The sequence below is a fragment of the Heptranchias perlo genome, chromosome 2 (genome assembly GCF_035084215.1).
Source record: "Heptranchias perlo isolate sHepPer1 chromosome 2, sHepPer1.hap1, whole genome shotgun sequence".
NCBI lineage: Eukaryota > Metazoa > Chordata > Chondrichthyes > Hexanchiformes > Hexanchidae > Heptranchias > Heptranchias perlo.
Genome location: NC_090326.1, coordinates 119,879,791 through 119,907,705, shown reverse-complemented (window position 1 = coordinate 119,907,705; position 27,915 = coordinate 119,879,791). Strand labels below are relative to the sequence as shown.

The 27,915-nt window shown below is 45.1% G+C and overlaps 1 protein-coding gene across 5 annotated transcripts in view; it reads left to right on the top strand.

Moving 5' to 3' along the window:
• cdk14 (cyclin dependent kinase 14) overlaps window positions 1–27,915 on the top strand; it is a 634,917-nt gene that overhangs the window by 204,981 nt on the left and 402,021 nt on the right. For all 5 annotated transcript variants that reach the window (XM_068006560.1, XM_068006534.1, XM_068006551.1 and 2 more), the window contains 2 exons: window positions 10,365–10,459; window positions 26,034–26,113. In XM_068006560.1, coding sequence (XP_067862661.1) covers window positions 10,365–10,459; window positions 26,034–26,113 — 175 coding nt within the window. The remainder of the gene's footprint in view (window positions 1–10,364; window positions 10,460–26,033; window positions 26,114–27,915) is intronic.

Here is a 27,915-nt window from a genome sequence, read left to right as displayed (position 1 = left end):
TGTCTTGTGAAGTAACTTTGTTTCATCAGACTCTCATTGCTTGGCTTGCCCTGAGAAGAGAATGGTTACCTGGAGACAGGTTCAGGAAGTCCATCTGTGAGTTTTTGAACCCTACTGTGATTGACAGCTTTATTTTACTGTGAAAGATACCTTTTGATGTTCCTTGTCTCTGGGGGAAGGAATTGATTGACAGCTTTTTGACATTTCAGAAGTTCTTCCTGTTTTATTGTATTGAAGCTGATGTAGAGATGAGAATGCAAAAGCTCCATGAGGGATTCAACCTCACTTATGCTAATACTTAATCTTTACTTTTAATAAACCTGTTTCATAGGTTATAGCCTAACTGATGTGAACTGATGGTAAATATTGGAACATAGGAACAGGTGTAGGCCATTCAATCTCTTGAGCCTGTTCCACCATTCAGTTAGATCATGGGTGATCTGTACCTCAACTCTACCCACCTACCATATCCCTTTATAGCCTTCCCTAATTGTAATCTGTTGGTCTCAGTCTTGAAATTTTCAATTGACCAAGCATCCATAGCCTTTTGGGGAGTGAGTTCCAGATTTTTACCACCCTTTGTGTGAAAGTGCTTTCTGATTTCACTGTTGAATAGCCGAGCTCTAGTTTTAAAATTGTGCTCCCTTGTTCTGAATTCCTCCACCAGAAGAAATAGCGTCTCTGTATATACCCTATCGACATCTTTTATCATTTTAAACACCTCAATTAAATCACCCCTCAACCATCTAAATTGAAGGGAATACAACCCCACTTCATGCAACATGTCGTCATATTTTAACTCTTTTAGTCCCGGTATCAGTCTGGGGAATCTGTGCTGCACCTCGTCCAAGGCCAATATATTCTTCCTGCGGTGCAGTGCCCAAAACTGAATGCAGTACTTCAGATGAGGCCTGACCAAGGTTCTCTCGAACTGAAGCATAACTTTCTCTCCTTTGTATTCCAGCCCCCTTGAAATGAAGGCCAACATTCCATTAGCCTTTTTGATTCCTTTTTGTACCTTTGCACTAGTTCTCAGTGATTTTATACCTAGACACAATGGTGATTATTCTTCTGCTTTCCAAAGAACTATGAGGACATAAGAGACCCTGTGTCATGTCTAATGGGCAGATAAACCTTCTTTTCTAATAAAAAGAGCCCCAGTTTCTCAAGTCTCACTGCATAACTATAGCCTCTAATTCCTGGTGTCACCTTAATAAATCTGTGTGTGCCCTTTCCATGGCCTGCACATTCTTCCTAAAGTTGGTCACCCAAAGCTAGACAATATTCTAACTGCAGGCTAAACATTGATATGTACAGTTTTAGTATTGCCTCTTTGCATTTGTATTCTATTCCCCTATCTCCTTTATTTGTACAATTCATCAACTTGTCTTCCCACTTTTAAAGTTTTGTGTATCTGAATCTCCAGTGTCTCTGCTCTAAAACTTTTTGTAAAATGTTATGTATATTTTCTTTCTATTTTTTTTACATGAAATGTTATCACTTCACATTTTTCTGCACCAAATTTCATTGACATTTGTGCAGTCTAGTAACTGATCTATTTCATCCTGAAGCCACTTAAAAGTTCTCTTCACGGTTATCTACACTCCCTAATTTTGTCATCAGTAAATGTAAGCATTGTCCAAATCATTTACTTAATAAAATTCAAGTTGTCACCTCCATCCTCCAAAAACACCTTGCCCGTGATACATGTGTTCTCTCTAACTACTGTCTAACCTCTAACTTCCCTTTTCTCTCCGGTCTTTCAACGTGTTGTCACTTGACTGTTCGAATCCCTCCAATCTGGTTTCTGCCCCTCCTACAGCACCGAAACAATCCTAGCTGATGTCACACAAGTGACATCCTTTGTGTCTTGAATCTTGACCTGCACTAAATCACAGTTGCCCATTACTCCTGTTCTCGCTGACCTACGTTGGCTTTCTGTCCCCAACCTATAAAATCCTTATCCTTGTCTTCAAATCCATTTGTGGCCTTGCCCACCCTATCACTGCAATCTCTTCCAGCTTTTATACCTCTTCCTTTATGCTCTGGTCATCTCTCACCTTACTTGCACTGCCTCTTCCGTTTGCCTCACCATTGGTGACAACACTTTCAGCTGCTTCAACCCTGCTCTCAAACTTGCTCATTAAACTTCTGCTCCTTCACCCCTCTTACCTCTTTTGAAAACTTGCTCAAAATGAATCTCTTCGCCCGAGCTTTTGGTCATCCCATCTAACTTTTAAAAAAATTGTTCTCCGGTTGTGTGTGACGTTGGCTAGGCCGCATTTGGTTACCCTGAGAAGGTGGTGGGCCTTCTCCTTGTGGTGATGGTGTTCCCACAGTGGTGTTATGTAGGGAATTCCAGGATCTTGCCTAAGCATCAATGAAGGAACGATGCTATATGGCCAAGTCAGGATAGACTGTGACTTGGAGGGGACCTGGGAGGTGATGGTGTTCCCATGACATTGCTGCACTTGTTCTTCTCGACGGTAAAGGTCACAGGGGAGGGAGGTGCTGTTGAAGTAACCTTGGTGAGTTGCGACAGAATATCCCTTAGATTATACATTCAGCAGTCTCAGGATGCTGGTAATGGTGCATACTGACCCTGGTGATGGTGCCTATCAAGCGAATTGCTCCATCTTGGATGGTGTCTAGGTCTCCTTTTTCTGGCTCGGTGTTTGCTAGCTCATCTATATCTGTTTGGTGAAGCCCTTTGGGGCATTTTTATGTTAAAGGCAGGTTATTGTTGTATTTTGGCCTCTAGAAACTTGCCCACTATAATGTTTGGCTGATTTGTCTAGCCAGTTACCTGGTTTATCCCTTGAGCAAAAGTATTACATTTGTAATCCTTTGTGGCACAATTTCCATAACAAAAAGTTAAAAAAATTGTGGTTAGAGCCTCTGCTATTTTCTTACTGACTTATTTTAGCTTCCAGAAGGCATGCCATCTGGGCCTGGTGCCTTTCCTACTTTTGAGTTTCACCAACTTGTCAGTGCTGCATACTTATCTATAGTTATCCTGTCTAATTGCTCTCCTCCTCTTGTACCTTTTCATCCATCATCACAATTCTTTTTGTAAAAAAAGCAATATCTGTTTCTTCATCCGTCATGAGAAGATTTCCTTTTTTGGCTTTAATTGGCCCAGCCCTTTTATCTTTTACTTTTTATGTGTCTGTAAAATTCTTCACAGCTTCCCTTTATGTCTTCAAACTCCCTTAGCCTTTTTAATCTTTTTTGCTTTTCTGCTTCATTTTCTGTACTCTGCTTAATTTTCTTTTGTATTATTAGTCCATTTGCTGAGTTGTACAGGCTTAATCTGAATTTCTCTAACTCCAACAAGGAATTCCAGCTTTTGTTGCACTCCCTTTTTATCTTGTTGAAATTTGATTTTTTTTTATCGTCAAGAATCATTTATCTTTGTGCCCTCCCCTTCACATGTTTTATATTGAACCTAATTAAGGTTTTAACAAAAAGCTCATGCGACATGCCACCTGCTTTCCCTCGTTTTGTCGCTTCCCACAACACACACACACACACACACACACACACACACACACACCTCTGCATGACCTCTGATTGATAGTTTCCCCCAATGGCATATGTCTGGCTTTTTGAAAATGCATTGTAGGAAATGGTGGTACACTGCAGTCCATCATTCAGGGTCACAATGCACTGGAACCCCAATATTGCTGATAAATTGACTACTCTTAACTACAGCAGTGCTAAGCAGTAAGATCATTTGGAATTCATTGGGGGAAAATAATTTCACCGTAATCTGGCCACAGCTGTGGATGCTCCTGCATATGTGAAAAGATACTACAAGAAAAATTGAGGACAAGGAAAGGCCATTTGGCCCCTCCAAACATTATAGCTTTCAGTTGCATTTCGAGGGCTCGATTTTTGGACGTCCGAGCTGGCGGGTTCGTGGCGGGGGGCTCCGAAAAGCGGGGATTCCCGGGGTGGGTCCGGAGCCCGGCTCCAACCCGCCCACTTCCGGGTTCCCCAGTGACGCGCTTAGATCCCACTTAAACCAATTAAGTAGATACTTCAGGTCATTTGCAGCCCTGATTGACATGATTTTTTGGAGGGGTGGGATTTTCAATTAATCTGAGACTGTTTCCCATACTGGGGGAAACACTCCCAGTTGAAACGGACGTGTTGCAGCCACCAGCCTGTGGCAGCTGCAAAGGTCCATTTGACAGGTGTCGAGGGGAGACCCTCACTCATTGCAGGAGGCCACTCTGTCACTTTGGACAAAGTTTGGCCTGCACCACCCTCCTCCTAACAATAAAATTCATAACCTTGCAACCTCAACCCCGGTGCAGATACATTTACCTACCTTGCTGACCCCCTCAAACGTACATCTTCCGGATGGGGGCCGCCGTAGCCGCAGTCATGACCTCCTCGGAGGGCGAACAGCATCACCAGCCTCGCCAGCCACGCCGTCCACCTCTGACACGTGGAGCTCCACAACACAGTGCTGTGACACATCCACCTGCACAGCAGGAGGGAGGGCAACCACAAAGAGAGATGCGTCGCAGAAGGCACTATCCTCACCACAGGGTCCATAGACCGAGGCTCAGCTTCCTGGACCTCCCTGAGCAGCAGTGCACACGGAGACTCAGAGTCATTCGACATGTAGTCATAGACATCTGCAGCCTCCTTCATGCCGAACTGCTCCTGGCTGGCCTGAGCACCATCTTCTTACCTGTCACTGTCAAAGTCACCACTGCCCTCAACAACTTCTCCTCCGCATCCTTTCAGTGTGCCACCGGGGACACGGCCGGCATCTCTCAGTCGTCTGCACAAAAGAGCCCTGCAAATACATCTACACCCACTCTGCAGTGACACAATGGGTGGTATCAGGTGTGGGTCTTCATGGTGATCCTCAGGCAAGGGAATTATTGCGCAAACCAGACAAGATTTTCAAAGACGTGGCAGTAGTGGTGATAACAATTTTTCTGATTTTTTGCAAAACAAAGGAAAATAAATGAAAAACATGACATTTCGTCTTTCACCCCTGTGCATCTCCTTTGTGCTCACAAATCCTTCGCCTTACGTTTACGGGAACCCCTACGTGGTGCTATCCCTGTGGCTTCAGCAGAGGTAGTGACAGGTTGCTCTTGTCCATGCCCTGACCGGTGAGATGCTTTGCGAGGACGCCCTCTGGGTTTCGGTGCCCGTGAGATCCCCTCCAAAGATTGCTTCACCTGCATCTGTGCAGGGGCAGACTCGGCCACCTGGAGAGGGGGCAGCATTGAGGGTACTGGTTGAGAGGGGGGCAACGGGTGAGACGTGGGAGCGCTTTGAGTGGCACTTCCATGTCCCCTTTCACCATCATCCCTATCCTGGCCCAGGCCCACATCACTCCTTCCACTCTGCTGGATGACAATTTGGAGGACTTGTGTGAAGCCTTGGAAGGCCTGTTGTAAGGTATCTGTCAGCCTGTTTAAGGCGGCAGAATGTTACTCACCCTGAATCCGAACGGCGGTTGTCAGGGCCTGAATAGACTCATTGTGGAGCCGTGCTTGATGCTCGATGGAGGCTAGCCTTTCCTCCATCGCAGACATTCCTGCACCTACCCGTGACACTATCTCAGAGATGTCTTCACGTCCCCGTGACAGTATTCCACGCATGCAGGAGTTGGACTCCTCCATCCTCTGCGCGATTGTGGAGAGTGCACGTGGCACCTGTTCCAGTACCTCGGCAATGTGCTGCTGCTCCTCGATGATTCTCCTTTTCATGGGCTGGCCCCCAGGGTTCAGCATCTGGGTCCAGCTGAGCAGAGCCTGGAGAAGAGTGCTCCCACCGACGCAGACTCTCCACGGCTGCCCCTGCCACCAGGGTCTGCTCGTGCTCACATGTGCGTGGTGACTCACCATGTGCAAGCCCAACTAAGAGGGGACGGGGACCTACCGAGGTGTGTGCATCTGCACTGGTGGATGGATGGCTCAGATGTGACGATGGATCCTCAGAGGCCGGCAGGTCCTCTGAGGAATCGCCCTCCACAGTCACGGTGGTCGTCGATGGGCCTGCAAGAGAACAGAAAGCAATATTAAGTATGTGGACAGATGTTGAGGTGCTGCAGATGCCAAGTGATGCTAAGATCATTCGCTATCATGAGTGCTGAGTGTTAGATTTTGGTCACCAGCCGCTTGTGCAATCCCAGTCTCGGCGTCCACCACGGACAAGCACTCCAGCGTGTGGCTTATCTCGAGTGCCTGCTGCTCCGCATCTGTTAATGCCACCTGGTGTGGCGGGCCCCCTCCGGTCCTTGCCCTCTCCCGGGCATTCTGGCATCTCTTCTCCAATCAAGGCAAAACACAGAGGCGTGATTGAGTGATGGTTGCATGGTGACCCACTGCATGCATTGGTGTGGGTGGGGGTGAGTGTGAGGGAGATGCATGGGAGGGTGCGTGTGAGACATAGTCATGAGATTGTATGAGGATTGGGTTGCGTGGTAGTGTTCGAATGGGAACTGGGGCGGTGAGTAAGTGCAGGCAAGGTGAGGATGATAGTTGAGTGGATGTGAGGAGTGATGCAAGAGCATTGTGGTGGCAGTGCAGAAGGAGTTGTGTGGTGGTGGAGGTGATGTGGAAGACGGAGTGTGGGAGAATGTGTAAGTATACTCACTTTGGCTGACCTGGTTAGGTCATTAAATCTCTTCCTGCACTGTACCCAGGTTCTGGACACATTGCCACTGCTGGTGACCTCCTCGGCCACCTCCAGCCAGGCCTTCTTGGTGGTGGAAGGAGGACACTTCCTCCCATCCGATGGGAAAATCATTTCTCTCCTACTCCTCACCCCATCGAGCAGCACCTGGAGTGAGGAGTCAGAGAACCTTGGAGCAGCCTTGCCTCTGACCTGCTCCATGATCCAAAATTGGTTATTTGCTGCAGGAGGAGCATTGGAGGACTGCCCATTTAAATAGGGCTCCTCCTGCTGACAGCCTGTGAAGCGGCTGCGCAGTGCGCCCGCTGCGCAGGTCTGGGACGGGAAACCCGGAAGCCAAGGTAAGTGCCTTCAATTAGGCTGCAATCGCGTGCGGAGCACCCCAAATTCACTGGGGGGGGTTACCCACGCGCCCAGTCGACCCCCCGCTGCCAACCCGCCTCCCTCCTAAAATCGAGGCCTAAATGTCCCTTATGTATTTACTTGGATACTCACTGCCTGATTATTCTAAGAATTTATCACTGTTTAATGAAGGACCTCTTCTTGATTTCTGTCTTACATTTTGCATTCTGGTCCTACTTTCTTGCATTAATTTGAAGTAATGTTCTGGGTTTACCTTATCAATACCATTTAATATTTTATATAACTCCACAAGGTTCCCCCACACCCTGAACTGCTGCTTTTCTGGACTGTCAAGTGTTAGCAATATTTTCTCCTAGCTCATCACCTTTACACTGGAGACCAGTTTTGTTCCTCTTCTCTGCATCTCTTATTGTATTCATATTTTTACAGCATGATGACCAGAATTAAATACAGTACTCCAAATGTAGTCCAATAACTGCACTGTATATCTTCAGCATTACCTGTTCTGGCTGTATACTCTAAGATTCTATTTGCTTTATTTCTGGTTCCTTCCCCCACATTGTCCAGACACTGAGGGGTCGATTTTAGGATGGCTGAGCGGGTGCGTTCGTGGCAGGGGGGCTCCGAAAATTCGGGATTCCCGGGGCGGGTCCGGAGCCCGGCTCCAACCCGCCCATTTCCGGGTTCCCCAATGACGCGCTTAGATGCCGGCAGGATCCCACTTAAATCAATTAATGTGATAGTTCAGGACGTTTGCAGACCTGGTTGGGAGGATATTTTAGGAGGGGTGGGATTTTCATCTAAACTGAGCGTGTTTCCCGTACTGGGGGAAACACTCCCATTTGAAACAGACGTGTTGAAGTCACCAGCCTGTGGGAGCTGCAAAGGTCCATTTGACAGGTTGGGGAGGAGACCCTCACTTATTGCAGGAGGCCACTCTGTCACATTGGACCAAGTTTGGCCTGCACCACCCTCCTCCTAACAATAAAATTCACCAACTTGGAACCTCAACCCCGGTGTGCAGACACATTTACCTACCTTGTGGACCCCCTCAAACATACATCTTCCGGATGGGGGCCACCATAGCTGCAGTCATAACCTCCTCGGAGGACGAACAGCATCACGAACCTCGCCGGCCACGTCTTCCACCTCTGACACGTGGAGCTCCACAACACAGTGCTGTGACACATCCACCTGCACAGCAGGAGGGAGGGCAACCACAGAGTGAGATGCGTCGCAGAGGGTACTACCCTCGCCACAGGGTCTACAGACCGAGGCTCAGCTTCCTGGACCTCTCTGAGCAGCAGTGCACATGGAGACTCAGAGTCACTCGACATGTAGTCGTGGACATCTGCAGCCCCCTTGATGCCGAGCTGCTCCCGGCTGGCCTGAGCACCATCTTCTTACTTGTTGCTGTCAAAGTCACCACTGCCCTCAACCACATCTCATCCGCATCCTTCCTCGCAGACTCGGCCACCTGGAGAGGAGGCAGCATTGCAGATACTGGTTGAGAGGGGGGCAACGGGTGAGACGTGGGAGCGCTTTGAGTGGCATCCCCATTTCCATGTCCCCTTTCGCCATCATCCTTCTCCTGGGCCTTCTGGCATCTCTTCTCCTATCAAGGCAAAACACAGAGAGGTGTGATTGAGTGATGGTTGCATAGTGACCCGCTGCATGCATTGGTGTGGGTGGGGGTGAGCGTGAGGGAGATGCATGGGAGGGTGTGTGTGAGACATAGCCATGAGATTGTAAGAGAATTGAGTTGCATGGTGGTGTTAAAATGGGAACTGGGGTGGTGAGTAAGTGCAGGCAAGGTGAGGATGATAGTTGAGTGGATGTGAGGAGTGATGCGAGAGCATTGTGGTGGCAGTGCAGAAGGAGTTGTGTGCTGGTGGAGGTGATGTGGAAGACGGAGTGTGGGAGAATGCGTAAGTATACTCATTTTGGCTGACCTGGTTCGGTCATTAAATCGCTTCCTTCACTGGACCCAGGTTTGGGAGATGTTACTGCTGCTGCTGACCTCCTCTGTCACCTCGAGCCAGATCTTCTTGGTGGCAGAGGCAGGCTACTTCCTCCCGTCCGCTGGGAAAAATGTTTCCCTCCTCCTCTTCACCTCATCGAGCAGCACCTGGAGTGAGGAGTCAGAGAACCTTGGAGCAGCCTAGCCTCTGGCCTACTCCATGCTGCCAATTTGGTTGTTTGCTGCAGGAGGAGCATTGGAGGACTGCCCCTTTAAACAGGGCTCCTCCCGCTGACCACCTGTGATGCGGGTGCGCAGTGCTCAGTTGACCCCCCCCCCCCCCTGCTGCAAACCCACCTCCCTCCTAATATTGGGCCCTGAAAGTGATCTCTGTTGTTATTGCCAAAAGCTTATCTAAGTCTCTTTTTACCAATTCAGTCCCATTTGTTGCATCCTCATGATACACATTTTAGTGACTAATGTCCATTTATCAGTTTTAAGAAATTTTATTTGCCATTTGTCTTGCCCAATTATATAACTGATCTGAGTCCTTTAGTAAATCGCTTGCTGCATAATCTATTTGTACTCCTCTCCCTATTTTAGTGTCAGCAAATTTGACAAACTTGTATTTGTTTTCAATATCCAGATCAGTAAATGGTTTGTGCCCACCCAAACTGGATTGACGAATTTACAGAGCAGTGACCCACTCCCAGGAAAAGCTGTTTTATGTTATCCACGCCATTATGTTATCAAAGCCCATGTCAGTAGAATGCCTGTGATAATATACTGTTGTTTTATGTTTAAACTTTGGAATGTAATCCACTTTTGGATAGCTAGTTAAATATATGCGTACATGTAGAAAAGAAACATAAATGCCTGAAAGGTACAGCAGAGAAGGTTGGAACTGGATTTCTGATAAAGGGCTTGTTTGTAACCCATCTTTCTCTCAAATGCTGACTGAAGTGCTGTGCATTTCCAGCATTTTCTGTCTTTATTTCACGATATTCACGATATGTCTTTTTTTATTCATTCATGGGATGTGGGTGTCACTGGCGAGGCCAGCATTTATTGCCCATCCCTAATTGCCCTTGAGAAGGTGGTGGTGAGCCTGGTTCCTGCCCCAGTTCGCATGTGGTTCTCAAATAATGGAAAACAATTAATTTAACGTATTCACTGCTATTTAAGTAGTATGCGATGAAGTGGTTTTTATTCACACGATTGAGATTCACACTTGTATATCTAGGTTAATAATGTCAGCATAAAGTATGTACCCTACTGATAGCTTTAGAAATAATTCATCCAGTTTGTAAAAGTGTTAATCATCTGAAACTTTGAAATATTGCTTCATATTTATTTTCTTTTTTCCCCTTAGCCAACAAGCCCGAAATTTGGAAAAGCTGACTCCTATGAAAAACTAGAAAAACTAGGCGAAGGGTCTTATGCCACAGTATACAAGGGAAAGAGCAAGTGAGTGTTTTGACATTCTATCAATGTTTGGTTGGACAGTATTCTGGCCTTATCCTACATTTAAAAAAAAATAGAAATTTTACCTCATAGCTTTAATTCGTCAGGGCAACCAGCAAAATAACAATGGTATAAAGCACATTTCCATTGTTTCTGAATGTTGGTTGTGATATATTGTGTTGCAACATATTTTAGATGCAAAAAAACTTCAAACTTAAAACAAAACTAATTTCAAGCAATTGGATGAAGTATAATGCTTACACTTAGAAGAATATTGTTGAAACTCACCAGATTATACATTGGAAACATTAAATGTGTAAATTGGTTAAGTTGAAATAAAAAATTAAAATTGCACATGTTGGAAGTCTGAAACAAACACAAAAATTGCCAGAAATACAAAACAGGTCAGTCAGCATCTATAAAGAAAAAAAGTACAAGTTAACTATTCTTTGAAGGGTACACACCTGTCTTTTCTCTTTACAGATGCAGTTGGGCTTGCTGTCTATTTCCAGCATTTTCTGTTCTTGTTTCAAATTTATGTTTGTGGGATTGAATGTTTCCAAACACTCGAGTCAAAAATAGTTGAAATTTGATGGAGCTTTTTCCTTTTTTCGTATCGTTTTGGTTTATATGTTTATGCAGATTCACAACATATTTAGTTATTAGTTGGACTGCAACAACAACTTATATTTCTGTTGTGCTCATTATGTACAGATATCTCAGAGCACTTTTCAGGGTGGGGGAAATAATGAAAGGAGGTCCGGAAGAGGTGAAAGCAAAGCGAAAGAGGATGTTGGAGGAAGGGTGGGTGTGGACAACGTGAGAATGTTGAGGGAGGAAGTTCCAGAGGGTGGGGACAAGTTGGCTGGAGGAGTTACCACTGTTGGCAGAGTGAAGAGAATAGGAAATCATAAGTAGGCCAATGTTGAAGGATGGGAGAGTCTGTGCAGGGATATAGGGCTGGAGGGGATCATGGCTATAAGGAGGGTTAAAGATATAGAGGGATTCAAAGGTGAGGATGAAAACCTTAGTCAATTCTCTGGGGGATGGAAAGCCAGTGGAGTTTGGTAGAGACAAAGGCCCGAGGATATGGGCTTTAATAAAAATGAGGATGCAGGCCAAGGCATTTTGGATGTCTTGTAGTTTAGGAACGATAGAAGCGGGGAAGCTGCAAGGAGAGCAAAGTAGATCCACGAGGTAATGAAAATGTGGTTTAGGGTTTCAGCAACAGAGGGGCTGCAGAGATGAGCAATGTTGTCAACCAAGCAAAGTTTTCTGCTAACCAATTGAATGTTGGCGAGGAAGCTTAGCTTTCAGTTGAACAAGACCGAAAGGTTCCACACCTATGGGCTAAACCCAAGTTGGCAGCCAAGGAAGGAGATGGGGTTAAGGCTGCTGCTCATTTCTTGTAAATGATACTTGGCAGGAAAGGCCTAGGCTTCCTTCAGGGCATACAGGCAATGCAGTAAGGGCTACCTCAGTGCTACAGTGCCTCCTGCCTTAGTGAAAGTCAAAATTAGGTAAACTTTAACTTGCTCACTTGAAGTAGTACAGCTGCTCTTGGCTAGTGTGCCTCTTGTAAATGGGCAAGTAATTTATCCAAATTAATTGAAAAAGAAGCTTCTTTTATCATGTGACTCCAGTCCGACACTATGTGGTTGACTCTTAATGACCTCGGGGCAACTGGAGGTGGGGAATAAATATTGCCCGTACACCAAGAACATTTAAAAAAAAATCTCTATGGACTATTAGCAAAAAAGAAATGACTATAAAAAGCTCTTTTTTAAGTTACAATGAAAGTGGATAACTAATGAAAACAATCCAGTGCTTCTGATTCCATTCTGAAATAGCTAATTGTTCTTGCAATAATTCAGAATGATACTGGGGTGAACAGGGTTAAATTATGAGGACAGATTGTATAGATTAGGCTTGTATTCCCTTGAATATAGAAGATTGAGGGGTGATCTAATTGAGGTGTTTAACATGATTAAAGGATTTGATAGGGTAGATAGAAACTATGTCCTAGAGTCATAGAAGTTTACAACATGGAAACAGGCCCTTCGGCCCAACATGTCCATGTCGCCCAGTTTATACCACTAAGCTAGTCCTCTGGTGGGAGAGTCCAGAACAAGGGGGCATAACCTTAAAATTAGAGCAAGGCCATTCAGGGGTGATGTCAGAAAACATTTTTTCGCACAAAGAGTAGTGAAAATGTGGAAAACTCTTCCCCCAAAAAGCTGTTGAGACTAGGTCAATTGAAAATTTCAAAACTGAGATTGATAGGTTTTTGTTAGGCAAGAGTGTTAAGGATTACGGAACCAAGACAGGTAGATGGTGTTAAGATACAGATCAGCCATGACCTAATTGAATTGCAGTACTCCTGTTCCCATGTTACACCAGCATCAACTGTGAATATTCATTATGCTGTACCATTGTTGTGGTTTGTCACCATAGACACATCTGGTTCACTAATGTCCTACAGGGAAGGAAACCTGCCGTCCTTACCCGGTCTGGCATATATGTGACTCCAGGCCCACAGCAATGTGGTTGATTCTTAATCACTCTCTGAGATGGCCTAGCAAGCCATTCAGTTGTACAATCTCGCTACAAAAAGTCATAATAAAAATAAAACCGGACGGACCACCCGGCATCGGACCACTAGGCACCGGACACGACAAAGGCAAACCAAGCCCAGTCGACCCTGCAAAGTCCTCCTCACTAACATAGAATCATAGAAAATTTACGGCACAGAGGAAGGCCATTTGGCCCAACGTGTCCGCACTAGCTGAGAAATGAGCTACCCAGCCTAATCCCACTTCCCTGCATTTGGTCTGTAGCCCTGCAGGTCACGGCCAGGTGCACATCCAGATATTTTTTTAATGAGTTGAGGGTTTCTGCCTCCACCACCCTCTTAGGCAGTGTGTTCCAGACCCCCACCAGTCTCTGGGTGAAAAAAAAAATTCTCCTTTCCTCTCTAATCCTTCTACCAATCACTTTAAATCTATGGCCCTGGTTATTGACCCCTCCGTTAAGGAAAATAGGTCCTTCCTGTCCACGCTATCTGGGCCCCTCATAATTTTGTGTCCTTCATAATTTTGTACACCTCAATCAAATCACCCCTCAACCTCCTCTGTTCCAAGGAAAACAACCCCAGCCTATCCAATCTGACATCATAGCTAAAATTCTCCAGTCCTGGCAACATCCTCGTAAATCTCCTCTGCACCTTCTCTCATGCATCCTTCCTGTAATGTGATGACCAGAAATGTGTGCAGTACTCAAGCTGTGGCCTAACTAGTGTTTTATACAGTTCCAGCATAACATCCCTGCTTTAATATTCTATGCCTTGGCTAATGAAGGAAAGCATTCCATATGCCTTTTTAACCACCTTATCTACCTGTCCTGCTACCTTCAGGGATCTGTGGACATGCACTCCAAGGTCCCTCACTTCCTCTGCACCTCTCAGGATCCTCCCATTTATTGTGTATTCCCTTGCCTTGTTTGCCCTCCCCAAATGCATCACACTTCTCTGGATTGAATTCCATTTGCCACTTTTCTGCCCCCCTGACCAGTCCATTCATATCTTCCTGCAGTCTACAGCTTTCCTCCTCACTTTCAACCACACGGCCTGTCTTTGTGTCATCTGCAAATTTCTTCATCATGCCCCCTTAAACGAAGGGGGCATGATGAAGTCCAAATCAGTAATGTATACTACAAAAAGCAAAGGACCTAGTACCGAGCCCTGCGGCACCCCACTGGAAACAGCCTTCCAGTCGCAAAAACACCTGTCGACCATTACCCTTTGCTTCCTGCCACTGAGCCAATTTTGAATCCAATTTGCCACATTCCCTTGGATCCCATGGGCCTTTAGTTTTTTGACTAATCTGCAATGTGGGACTTTGTCAAAAGCCTTGCTAAAATCCATGTAGACGACATCAATTGTACTACCCCCATCGATCCTCTTTGTCACCTCCTCGAAAAATTCAATCAAGTTAGTCAGACACAACCTCCCCTTAATAAATCCATGCTGACTGTCCTTGATTAGTCCGTGCCTTTCCAAGTGACAGTTTATCCTGTCCCTCAGAATTGATTCCAATAATTTGCCCACCACCGAGGTTAGGCTGACTGGCCTGAAATTACTTGGTCTATCCTTTGCTCCCTTTTTAAACAACGGTGCAACGTTAGAACCATAGAACCATAGAAAAGATACAGCACAGAAGGGGGCCATTCGGCCCATTGTGTCCGCGCCGGCTCAAAGAACAACCAGGTGCCCATTCTAATCCCACCTTCCAGCACCCGGTCCGTAGCCCTGCAGCTTACAGCACTTTAGGTGCAGGTCCAGGCACTTTTTAAAAGAGTTGAGGGTCCCTGCCTCTCCCACCAATTCGGGCAGCGAATTCCATACACCCACCACCCTCTGGATAAAAAAGTTTTTCCTCGTGTCCCCTCTAATCCTTCTACAAATCAGCTTAAATCTATGTCCTCTAGTTCTTGAACTCTCCGCTAGGGGAAACAGGTACTTCCTGTGTACTCTATCTGGGCCCCTCATAATTTTGTACACCTCAATCAAGTCACCACTCAGCCTCCTCTGCTCCAAGGAAAACAACCCCAGCCAATCCAATCTCTCCTCGTAGCTGCAATTTTCAAGCCCTGGCAACATTCTTGTAAATCTTCTCTGCACTCTCTCCAGAGCAATTATGTCCTTCTTATAATGTGATGACCAGAACTGCGCACAAAACTCCAGCTGTGGCCTTACCAGCGTTTTATACAGTTCCATCACTACATCCCTGCTTTTGTATTCTATACCTCGGCTAATAACGGCGAGCATTCCGTATGCCTCATCTACCTGTACTGCCACTTTCAGGGACCTGTGCACATGCACTCCAAGGTCTCACACTTCCTCTACCCCTCTCAATATATTCCCGTTTACTACGTATTCCTTTTTACTGTTTGCCCTCCCTAAGTGCATTACCTCACACTTCTCCAGGTTGAACTCCATTTGCCACTTTTCCGCCCACTCCACCAACCCATTGATATCTTCTTGGAGTCCACAGCTATCCTCTTCACTATCAACTACACGGCCAATTTTTGTGTTGTCTGCAAATTTGCCAATCATGCCCCCTACATTCAAGTCCAAATCATTAATATATACCACAAACAGCTAGGGACCCAACACTGAACCCTGTGGCACACCACTGGAAACGGATTTCCATTTGCAAAGACATTCATTGACTTTTACCCTTTGTTTCCTGTTACTGAGCCAATTTTGGATCCAATTCACCACATTTCCCTGTATCCCATGGGCTTTTACCTTTCTGACCAGTTTGCCATGTGGGACCTTGTCAAATGCCTTACTAAAATCCATGTAGACAACATTCACTGCACTACCCTCATCAATCCTCCTTGTCACTTCCTCAAAGAATTTAATCAGATTGTAAGGCATGACCTTCCCTGAACAAATCCATACTGACTATCCCTGATTAAACCTTGCCTTTCCAAATGACACTTTATCCTATCTCTCAGTATTGATTCTAATAGTTTGCCCACCACCGAGGTAAGACTGACCGGCCTATAATTGTTCGGCCTTTCCCTCGTACCCTTTTTAAACAATGGTACTACATTTGCAGCCTTCCAGTCCTCCGGTACCTCCCCTGTATCTAGTGAGGATTGGAAAATGATCCTCAGAGCATCCGTTATTTCCTCCCTGGCTTCCTTCAATAGCCGCGGAAACAATCCATCCAGCCCTGGTGACTTATCAACTTTCAAGGATTCCAGTCCCTCTAGTACTTCCTCTCTCGTTATTTTTACCTTATCCAATATTTCACACCTCTCCTCTTTATCTACTACGTCCGGTTCATCCCTTTCCTTTGTGAATAAGGAGACAAAATATTCATTTAAATCCCTACCCACGTCCTCTGCTTCTACACACAAGTTACCCTTATCATCCCTGATAGGTCCCACCTTTTCCTGAGCTATCCTCTTGTTCTTAATGTACTGATAAAACATCTTTGGGTTTTCTTTAATCTTACCAGCTAACATTTTCTCATGCCCTCTCTTTGCTCTCCTTATTTTTTCTTTTTTACGTCATCCCTGTACTTTCTACACTGCTCTACGCTTTCTGCAGTATTTAGTTTTCTGTGGCAGTCATTGGATTTCTTTTTATGCTTTATCTTGCCCCGTATATTTCTAGACAACCAGGGGGCTCTAAATTTGGCAGTGCCACCCTTTTTCTTTGAGGGGACATGTCTGCATGAGATTTAGCAGTCCTCCATTGCTCTGGCACTAAGCCTGTATCCAGTGAAGTTTGGAAAATAATTGTTAAAGCCTCTACTATTTCCTCCCTGGCTTCGTTAAACAGCCTGGGATTCATTCATCCGGCCCTGGTTATTTATCCACTTTCAAAGATGCTAATCCCCTTAATACTTCCTCTCTCACTATATTTATTCCATCCAATGTTTCACTCCTCCTCCTTAACTTCAATCCATGTATCATCCCTCTCCTTTGTGAAGACAGATGCAAAGTATTCATTACGATCCATACCCACTTCTTCCGCCTCCACATATAGTTTACCTTTTTGGTCTCAAATAGGCCCTATTCTTTCCTTAGTTATCCTCTTGCCCTTAATGTATTTCTAAAACATCTGGGGACTTGTGCCAAAATTGGGAGAGTTGTCCCACAGACCAGTCAAGCAACAGCCTGACATAGCCATACTCAAAGATACCTTTCAGCCAACGTCCCAGACTCTTCCATTACCATCCCTGGGTATGTCCTGTCCCACCGGCAGGACTGACTCACCAGAGGTGGAGGTACAGTGATATACAGTCAGGAGGGAGTGGCCCTGGGAGTCCTCAATATTGACTGTGGACCCCATGAAATCTCATAACATCAGGTCAAACATGGGCAAGGAAACCTCATGCTGAATACCACCTACCGCCCTTCCTCAGCTGATGAATCAGTCCTCCTCCATGTTGAACACCACTTGGAGGAAGCACTGAGAGTAGCAAGGGCGAACCAACACGACGGAAATCCTACTTGACCTCATCCTCACCAATCTACCTGTCGCAGATGCATCTGTCCATGACAGTATTGGTACGAGTGACCACCGCACAGTCCTTGTGGAGACGAAATCCTGTCTTCGCACTGAAGATACCATCCAACGTATTGTGTGGCACTATCATTGTGCAAAATGGGATAGATTCAAAACAGATCTAGCAGCTCGAAACTGGGCGTCCATGAGGCGCTGTGGGCCATCAGCAGCAGCAGAATTGTATCAGCACAGTCTGTAACCTCATGGCCTGGCATATTCCTCACTCTACCATTACCAACAAGCCAGGGGATCAACCCTGGTTCAATGAGGAGTGTAGAAGAGCATGCCAGGAGCAGCACCAGGCGTACCTAAAAATGAGGTTCCAACCTGGTGAAGCTACAACTCAGGACTACATGCATGCTAAACAGTGGAAGCAACATGCTATAGACAGAGCTAAGCGATTCCACAACCAACGGATCAGATCAAAGCTCTGCAGTCCTGCCACATCCAGTCGTGAATGATGGTGGACAATTAAATAGCTAACAGGTGGAGGAGGCTCTGGTGAACATTGCCATCGTCAATGATGGCAGAGTCCAGCATGTGAGTGCAAAAGACAAGGCTGAAGCGTTTGCAACCACTTTCGGCCAGAAATGCCGAATAGATGATCCATCTCGGCCTCCTCCCGATATCCCCACCATCACAGAAGTCAGCCTTCAGCAAATTCGATTCACTCCACGTGATATCAAGAAACGGCTGATTGCACTGGATCCAACAAAGGCTATGGGCCCTGACAACATCCTGGCTGTAGTGCTGAAGACTTGTGCTCCAGAACTAACCGGGCCTCTAGCCAAACTGTCCCAGTACAGCTACAACACTGGCATCTACTCGACAATGTGGAAAATTGCCTAGGCATGTCCTGTCCACAAAAAGCAGGATAAATCCAATCCGGCCAATTACTGCCCCCATCAGTCTACTCTCAATCATCAGCAAAGTGATGGAAGGTGTCGTCGACAGTGCTATCAAGCAGCACTTACTCACCAGTAACCTGCTGACCGATGCTCTGTTTGGGTTCTGCCAGGACCACTCGGCTCCAGTTCTCATTACAGCCTTGGTCCAAACATGGACAAAAGAGCTGAATTCCAGAGGTGAGATGAGAGTGACTGCCCTTGACATCAAGGCAACATTTGACTGAGTGTGGCATCAAGGAGCCCTAGTAATATTGAAGTCAATGGGAATCAGGTGGAAAACTCTCCAGTGGCTGGAGTCATATCGAGCACAAAGGAAGATGAACAACATCCAGGCTTGGGCTGATAAGTGGCAAGTAACATTCGCGCCAGACAAGTGCCAGGCAATGACCATCTCCAACAAGAGAGAGTCTAACCACCTCCCCTTGACATTCAACGGCATTACCATCGCTGAATCCCCCACCATCAACATTCTGGGGGTCACCATTGACCAGAAATTTAACTGGACCAGACACATAAACACTGTGCTACAAGAGCAGGTCAGAGGCTGGGTTTTCTGCGGCGAGTGACTCACCTCCTAACTCCCCAAAGCCTTTCCACCATCTACAAGGCACAAGTCAGGAGTGTGATGGAATACTCTCCACTTGCCTGGATGAGTGCAGCTCCAACAACACTCAAGAAGCTCATCACCATCCAGGACAAAGCAGCTCGCTTGATTGGCACCCCATCCACCACCCTAAACATTCACTCCCTTCACCACTGGCTCACGGTGGCTGCAGTGTGTACCATCCACAGGATGCACTGCGGCAACTTGCTAAGGCTTCTTCGACAGCACCTCCCAAACCCACGACCTCTACCACCTAGAAGGATCAGGGCAGCAGGCACATGGGAACAACACCACCTGCACGTTCCCCTCCAAAGCACACACCATCCCGACTTGGAAATAAATCGCCGTTCCTTCATCATCACTGGGTCAAAATCCTGGAACTCCCTACCTAATAGCACTGTGGGACACAGCGGTTCAAGAAGGCGGCTCACCACCACCTTCTCAAGGCCTGGACTAATAATCTGGAGTCATGAGTTCAAATCCCGCCACGGCAGCTGGGGAATTTCCACATCGTTCACCTGAGGAAGGAGGTAGCCTCCGAAAGCTTGTGAATTTAAAATAAAATTGCTGGACTATAACTTGGTGTTGTAAAATTGTTTACAAGAATTTAAATTCAATTAATTAAATAAAACTAGTATCAGTAATGGTGGCCATGAAACTCCCGGATTGTCGTAAAAACCCATCTGGTTCACTAATGTCCTTTAGGGAAGGAAACCTGACGTCCTTACCCGGTCTGGCCTATTTGTGACTCCAGACCCACAGCAATGTGGTTGATTCTTAACCGCCCTCTGAAATGGCCAAGCAAGCCACTTAGTTGTCACCACCACCTTCTCAAGGGCAATTAGGGATGGGCAATAAATGCTGGTCTTGCCAGCGATGCCCACATCCCATGAACGAATTAAAAAAAAACATTAGGGATGGGCAATAAATGCTGGCCTTGCCAGCGACATCCACATCCCATGAGCGAAAATTTAAAAAAAGTTAGAGCTAAGTCCTTGAAAGCGGAGCGAACTTGAATAAAAGCAACCACTTTGATGCTCTAAGTTACTGTGGCAACATGAATAAAAATGTATGTCCTTCGATTTCCCCAGCATTAAATGACCAAACCAGTAAAATAGAAGCTGCAACTAAGGGGTCGACTAAATATTGCAATCGCCACAGTTAATGGCGAGGCACATCGATGATTAGCCTTTGGGAGCTGAATTACTTCTTTGGAAAAGCACTGAAAAATTACAGTCGTGCAATTTATGAAACTGGTGAAATCAAGAAGGGATTTTATGTGACAATGTAGGATGTTGTAAATTGTGATGATGTTCCCTTTTTCACCCTCCAACAGGGTGAGGTGTTGAATGTACAAATAAATTCGTATGATGACAGTAAAGGTAAACAAAAGCGTATTTTCCACCTTCAAATCATCAGAGTAAAGCAAATATTATTTAGGTGTTTAGAATTTCCAAATAATGTTTCCGCTCTGCCACAGCACTTAAACAGCACTAAACAAAGTAACAAATAACATCCTTTAAGAAACAATAATCCAGGACAGAATTAACAGTCACTTGGCCGAGTGTGGATTGATTAGGGAAAGCCAGCACGGATTTGTTCAAAGCAAATCGTGTTTAACTAACCTGATAAGAGTTTTTTGATGAGGTAACAGAGAGGGTAGATGAGGGCAATGCAGTTAATGTGGTGTATATGGATTTTCAAAAGGCGTTTGATAAAGTGCTGCATGGTAGGCTTATCAAGATTGTGGCCCATGGAATAAAGGGGACAGTAGCAACATGAATACGGAATTGGCTAAGTGACAGGAAATAGAGAGTAGTGGTGAACGGTTGTTTTTCGGACTGGAGGGAGGTGTACAGTGCTGTGCCCCAGGGGTCAGTGCTGGGACCACTGCTTTTCTTGATATATATTAATGACTTGGACTTGGCTGTACAGGGCACAATTTCAAAATTTGCTGATGACACAAAACTTGGGAAGGGTAGTAAACAGTGAGGAGGATAGCGATAGACTTCAAGAGGATATGGACAGACTGGTGGCATGGGCGAAAACATGGCAGATGAAATTTAACGCAGAAAAATGTGATGTGATGCATTTCAGTAGGAAGAACGAGGAAAGGCAATATAAACTAGAGGGCACAACTCTAAAAGGGGTACAGGAACAAAGAGATCTGGGGGTACATGTGCACAAGTCATTGAAGGTGGCAGGGCAGGTTGAGAAAGCGCTTACAAAAGCATACAGGATCCTGGGCTTTATAAATAGAGGCATAGAGTACAAAAGTATGGAAGTCATGATGAACCTTTATAAAAACTGGTTCGGTCACAGCTGGAGTATTGTGTCCAGTTCTGGGCACCGCACTTCAGGAAAGATGTGAAGGCCTTGGTGATGATGCAGAAGAGATTTACTAGAATGATTCCAGGGATGAGGGACTTTAGTTACGTGGATGGACTAGAGAAGCTGGGGTTGTTCTCCTTGGAACAGATACAGTTGCAAGGAGATTTGATAGAGGTATTCAAAATCATGTAGGGTCTCGACAGAATAGATAGAGAGAAACTGTTCCCATTGGCGGAAGGGTCAAGGACCAGAGGACATAAATTTAAGGTGATTGGCAAAAGAACCAAAGGTGACATGAGGAAAAACTTTTTTACACAGTGAGTGGTTAGGATCTGGAATGCGCTGCCTGAGGGGGTGGTGGAGGCAGATTCAATCATGGCCTTCAAAAGGGAACTGGATAAGTACTTGAAAGGAAAAAATTTGCAGGGCCATGGGGAAAGGGCGGGGAGTAGGACTAGCTGGATTGCTCTTGCATAGAGCCGGCGTGGACTCGATGGGCTGAATGGCCTCCTTCCGTGCTGTAACCTTTCTATGATTCTATGATTCTTTGTGACTGTGAGCATAGCGCACAATCCCTTCTCGTCTATCTCAAATTCATTTTAGCGTTTGACATAGTGGACCCTACGCCTCCTCCAAAACCTCTCCTCCGTTGTCCAGCTCAATGGTACAGCCCTCACTTGGTCCCACTCGTACCTATCCAATCATAGCCATCACTTCCCTCCCATCGGACCATTGCCTCTGGAGTCCGCCAAGAATTCTACCTTTGATCCATCTTCTTCCTCAACTATATGCTGCTCCTTGGCAACATCATCTGAAGACATAACATCAGATTCCACATGTATACTGATGACGCCCAGCTCGACCTCTCTGCTGCCTTTGTGTTGCCAGACTACTTGCCCGATATCCAGCCTTGGTTGAGCCACAATTTCCTCCAGTTAAACATTGGAATGACTGAAGTTGTCATCTTTGACCTCTGCCACAAGCTCTGTACCCTCGCCACAAACTCCATCCTCCTCCCCGGCTGCTGTCTCAGGTTGACCCAGACTGTTCACAACCTCGGTGTCCTATTATGACTAATTCTAATCTCTCCTGGCAGCTTCCCATCTTCTACCCTCCATAAACCTCAGCTCATTTAAAACTCTACTGCCTGTATCCTATCTCACACCAAGTCCCGGTCACCCATCGTTGACCTACATTGACTGCTGGTCCCCCAACACATCAAATTGAAAAGTTTCATCCTCGTATTTAAATCCCTTCATGGCCTTGCTCCCTCCGTATTTCTATAATCTCCTCCAGCCTTACAACCCTCCGAGAACTCTTGTGTTCCTCCAGTCCCTTCGCCCCACAATTGGCAGCCACGCCTTCAACCGTCTAAGCCCTATGCTCTATATTTCCCTCCCTATGCCTCTCTGCCTCTCCATCTACATCTCTTCCTTTAAGACCCACTTTAAAACCCACCCTACTAATATCTTCTTTGGCTTGGCATCCATTATTGTCTGATTATGCTCTTGTGAAGCGCCATGGGACATTTTTCTGTGTTAAAGGCACTATATAAATGTAAGTTGTTCTCAGAGCAGAAATTTTGCATGAAAGGATTTACTGAGCTAGGTTAAAATAATAGCTGCACTTACTTGCAGATTCTGTGCGGTACTGTTATTTAGCACATATTGATTTTCTCTCACAGTGCTAAGCTTGATTATGTTTTTGTTAGACACTCAGTTATCTTAAATTAGTCTGTCAATTACCAAAAACGACTGAATGTAATTATTTCTTGGGACAAATGATAAATACTGATGACCATTTTTGCCGAGAATTTAATTAAGCGCAAATCAAGGTGGCTGCCAGTAACCGCTTCTGTACATTTTACCACCTTCCTCTGTATCTTCTACCCATCTCTCTTGAAGGTGCTGGGTAATGTTGGGATATGGTGTACTCCAGTGCTTTGTCCAAGTGGCCATTCTTCATGTGTGAGTCCAGGCAGTGAAACTCTTTAGATGACTTGATCATAAAGGCATCACCGCTGAGCCTGATCTTGTCCTCACTGGATGGTAATCAGGAGCAGGAAGCCTTGCTGAATTTTCTTAAGCCCCCCTAACTCAGAATTGCTGAGACTAATTATAGATTCTCAACTACTGTCCTGGGCAAGCCAGCTAACTCAACAAACTGGGAATTGAACCTGGAAGCTTTATGATTCAGTTTCACACTGGGTTTATCAACTGAGCCTTGGGAGGGAGGAGGGCTCATTTTTATTTACACAGTGGCTTCAGTAATGGTTGATATGGTGGGACTACCCTTGTTTGTAAGAATAATAGCTTAGTAGTATGTGTAAACAACTGATTCTCTGAACTGCAATCACAAGACTGTTGCTATAAGAAAAGAGTTGGACTTTGAGTTAAAGGAAAAGAGACTCTTGTAAGCCATATTTTGTCTTTTTGGAAAACTCTAGTATTACTGAGTTCAATGGCAGTAACCCAGAAGCAACATATCAAAGGTAGTGATATAAAAATAAATTGCCATCTACCCTTTAATTTTTTTGAAACATTTGATCTTTGTTATGTTCATAGGTTAGAAAATTGTAGGTTGTTGTATGTTTAAACAAAGAATCATGGCAGTGAGAATCACTAGGGTAGGTCTGTTATTTCTGTGCTGTCCTAAAACCATTTGCTGTCCTATAATTTAGAATCTGAACTTCTCAGTGGGAGATGAAAGCTGCAATTGACAATAACTGGAGATTTCTAAAACTCCTGCTGATAAACATTAATGGGATAAAGTATCTGACTCGGTGTGAAGTAGGTGAAGTTCGAGATACAGTAACTATTTTACATCAGCACATACAACATTAACTTATCCTCAGAATAAAGCCTGCTGTCAGCTGATTCATGGTTCCATCAGAAGCAGCTTTAAAATTGAGCTGTTGGTTAGTGGTTTATGTTATGAGAAGTGCTACAGCTTGCATTACCAAACAATGATAATGATGACAGTCAAAGGAATGAAATGGAAAATGGGCTTTTGTTTCTCTCAACGTGCTTGATTTGTGCCTCTCTACGCGATCATGATATGATACTGATAGCAGCTGTAGGAAACCTTGTGGTCAAGATTACCTCCTCCTCCAGGATAGAAGAGGTTGTGTGTTGCTCTTGCAGCACCCCAGTAAAAACAAATCTTGCAGGGGAGGGGGTGAGAAGAGTTTGCAGAATACGACTTTGATTTTCCTCTGCTATCCTGCCCAATTTGGAGGAAAACGGATAGCAAAATACGGTGGTGACACTTGTCGCCACATTTCTCCCTCCCCCTCCCCCCCCCCCCCCCCCCCCCCCCACCACCCAAACTTGAGTTTTCACCCGCCCCCCCTCACCATGCGTAACCAGGAAGGCCACCAGCTGCCCCGTCAAATCCTGCCGCATGTAAATGATGGCACGGAGGCGGGCCGGGCAAGTCACCATATTAGTCACCATGTATCCCTTCTTACTCCAGAAGAGGGGTGGCGGTACAGCCTGGGGTAAAAAGGGATACATGGTGACTAATGTGTAGAAGTGGCAAGCCCCGTACTTTGTTGGTTTGAGGGAGAGGGACGAGTCGTGGCCTCTTTTCCCTCCACAATTGCTCCAAACACTAATCTGTAGAAAGCCTCGATCCAGTCCAAGAGGTAAAAGAAAACTTAATTTCGTCTTTGGGGCACTTCTGCCTCTTCAACCATGGCTCCCTTCTCTTTTGATGCCCCACTGCTTCATTTCCCTCTTCAGCAGTGGCAAGCACCCTCTTGGTGACAGTGATCCCACCAGGAGCCTGACCTGCATTGATAATGAGGCCCAGCTAGGAAACTGGGCAGGGGTTGGGGCAGTGAGCAGAAGCCCTGGTCCAATCCTCCTCTAGCGGGAGGAGGATGTCTTGGCTGAAATGTTATTTTTAAATGCCATGAGTTTAACTGAACCATTCCCGCTGCTACGTTCAGTGTTTTGAGAAGTCCTTGGATTGCTGGGAGATCTCTCAGTGCTGAATTTAGACAGAAGGAGGCTGGAAGAAACTGACTAAATGTAAGTATTAAAGTAGTTCTTTTTTAAATAAAACAGCCCAGAGAGAGAACTGGGAGCAGTTACGCACACCAAGTCAGATATTTTATCCCATTCTTGTCCAATTTTATCCCATTCCTGTCCAAGTCTTTTGCTGACAAAAATGGAGAGATAGTTAGTTGATCACTACAAACTTCTTACTAACTACACTGTTTGGATGTTACTCGTTCTGATTGCCATACATTATATAAGTCTAAATGGATTCTGTTCAGAGAGCCTATAAGAATAAGAACAAAAGTAAGGAACACCACATTGTGTTTCTGGGCTACCCACTTAGATAGAAGGGCTTATCTATTCGTCAGTGTCAGATTGAGACCCTCTAGCATGATTGAAACCATCTTCTACCAACTGTTATATTTAAGGTTTGTATAAATAGCTGTGCTGGTTATTTATATTTTAGCATTGTAGTTTAAAAACTAATAATTAAAAAGAAAGAATAAAAAGAATGGAGAGCCTTAAGAAAGCATAGGTATTAGAACATTCTAAAACACTTTTGTTTAGCATAAGGTATTTTCTTATTGAAGGCATTTGTATTTTATGTTTACAATTAACTGATTTTAATATTTTCTTCTTAAATCAGGGTGAATGGGAAGTTGGTAGCTCTGAAAGTGATCAGACTACAAGAAGAGGAAGGAACCCCATTCACAGCAATCAGAGAAGGTACCATTTTACTGTCGAACGCACCTATTTTCTTCGCGAAAAGAACTGCATAAAATACCAGACTCTAATTCATTCTTATGTATTCTTGTATAATTTTCTCATGCAAGTAAAATATACATTAGGTAATCTGTTATGGAAGTTGAAAGATAAGAGAAAGGAGAATTTCCCTGTTGAAGCAATTATTTAAGCTTAGTGTTGGGGATTCAAGGTAGGAGAAGGTAAGTCCGGTGGAGGAAATGCTGAAAGGGGTGTTTCAAGGTTCAGTTTTCGGACTATTACTTTTTCTACTTTACCGTCAAGATTTAGAGACAGAAAGTCCTAAATTAGGGAGATGGATGGGAAAAAAGGATGAAAACAGGTGGGTTTCCCATGCAGTTGAACTTGATCCACCAGCTTTCTGGCCTGTGCAACCTGTGTCCCAAATTCAGGTGTTGGGGTGGAGGGGAAGTAGCCTTCTGCCTGCCCACCATACGACCGCAGCCAGCTTTGGGGATGTGTCTAGGGGTGTTCCCAGGCTACTCTGGGCAGTAAGTCTTCATTAGGCTCAGCGAAAACAGGTGTGGGTTACGTTGTGGACATAGTAAAGGGCCCAAAAAATGGTAAGGAACAAAGTTAACCAATTGGATTCCAATTAGAGGCACTTTGGTTCCTTCAAGGAACATAACATTTTAAAATTTATATCTTTGGCTCTTCCAGGACCTCTGGCTCTCCCGATTAGAATGGCATGATGGCACTCTAAATTTTCAATACCTCAACAAGATGGCCACCTCTGTTGTGCCTTTACTGGCACGGGCTTCCAGCCCCAATTATGAAGTAACCTCATCCCCAAAGGATGTAGGACAGGATCAATGCCCACTTCAGCAGATGGCTGGAGTCCCCCTCCGCTGCACTTCTAGCAGTGGAGCAAGGAAACCAGAATTTCTGGTTTCAGAGTCTCCATGCAAACTATGGTGACGGAAATGGTTGAGGGAAATTGCCTGGTGTAGACGGTTACTCATCATAAGCATGGGTGGTATAAGTAGTGGAGACTGCACACCGATAGTCCTCTAATCCTTATAACTACCGTCCTCGCAAGCACCATCTGATTGCCTTCCTGCAGTCCAGCCTCATGGGTCTTGCCCTCATTTGACTACAAATATGAACAACACCACCAAATGCAGAAAAGCAAAACTTTACTTCAACAACTCACTTCAGATTTGAATAACTGTTAACTGGAATAATTAAGAATAACCCTTGTGCAACCCTCCAGTACCTGGCTTGTGTTGATTTTTGTTCAGTATTGGGAGCAATAAACCAAACAAACATCTAAAAAATGGTTTGCTAATAAACAGGTGTAAATTTGGCAAAAAATAAAAACCCAAAACTTGTAGAGGAATAGAAACTGGAGACCTGATTTTTGACGTTAAGCTGATTCTTTTTTTATGGCTGCATTTTCAACTATGACGTCTACACTGGCACTGATAACTCTGGGCTTCTTATGCGCTGTTTTACTTTTCTGGCAATGCTACCATTTTCAGAGGAAATGTATTAAACAATCATACAGACTTGAGCAAAAAAATGCACAAATTTATATAAGGTTAATTGTGACGACATTCATTGGTGGGAGCTTGGATGAGGAAATTCTTAAGGTCGGGATGAGAAGAAGGAAGGAAGAAAAGGTTTGTGCAGTGGAAAGGGTGGAATTAAACACATTACTATGCCAAACTGCGAGTTGACTTGCATTGGCCCAGAAGGCTGAAAAGCTCTTCCAGAGATGCAGACAAACGGATGATATTGGTAGCAATTTGAAGCTATTGGGAGCT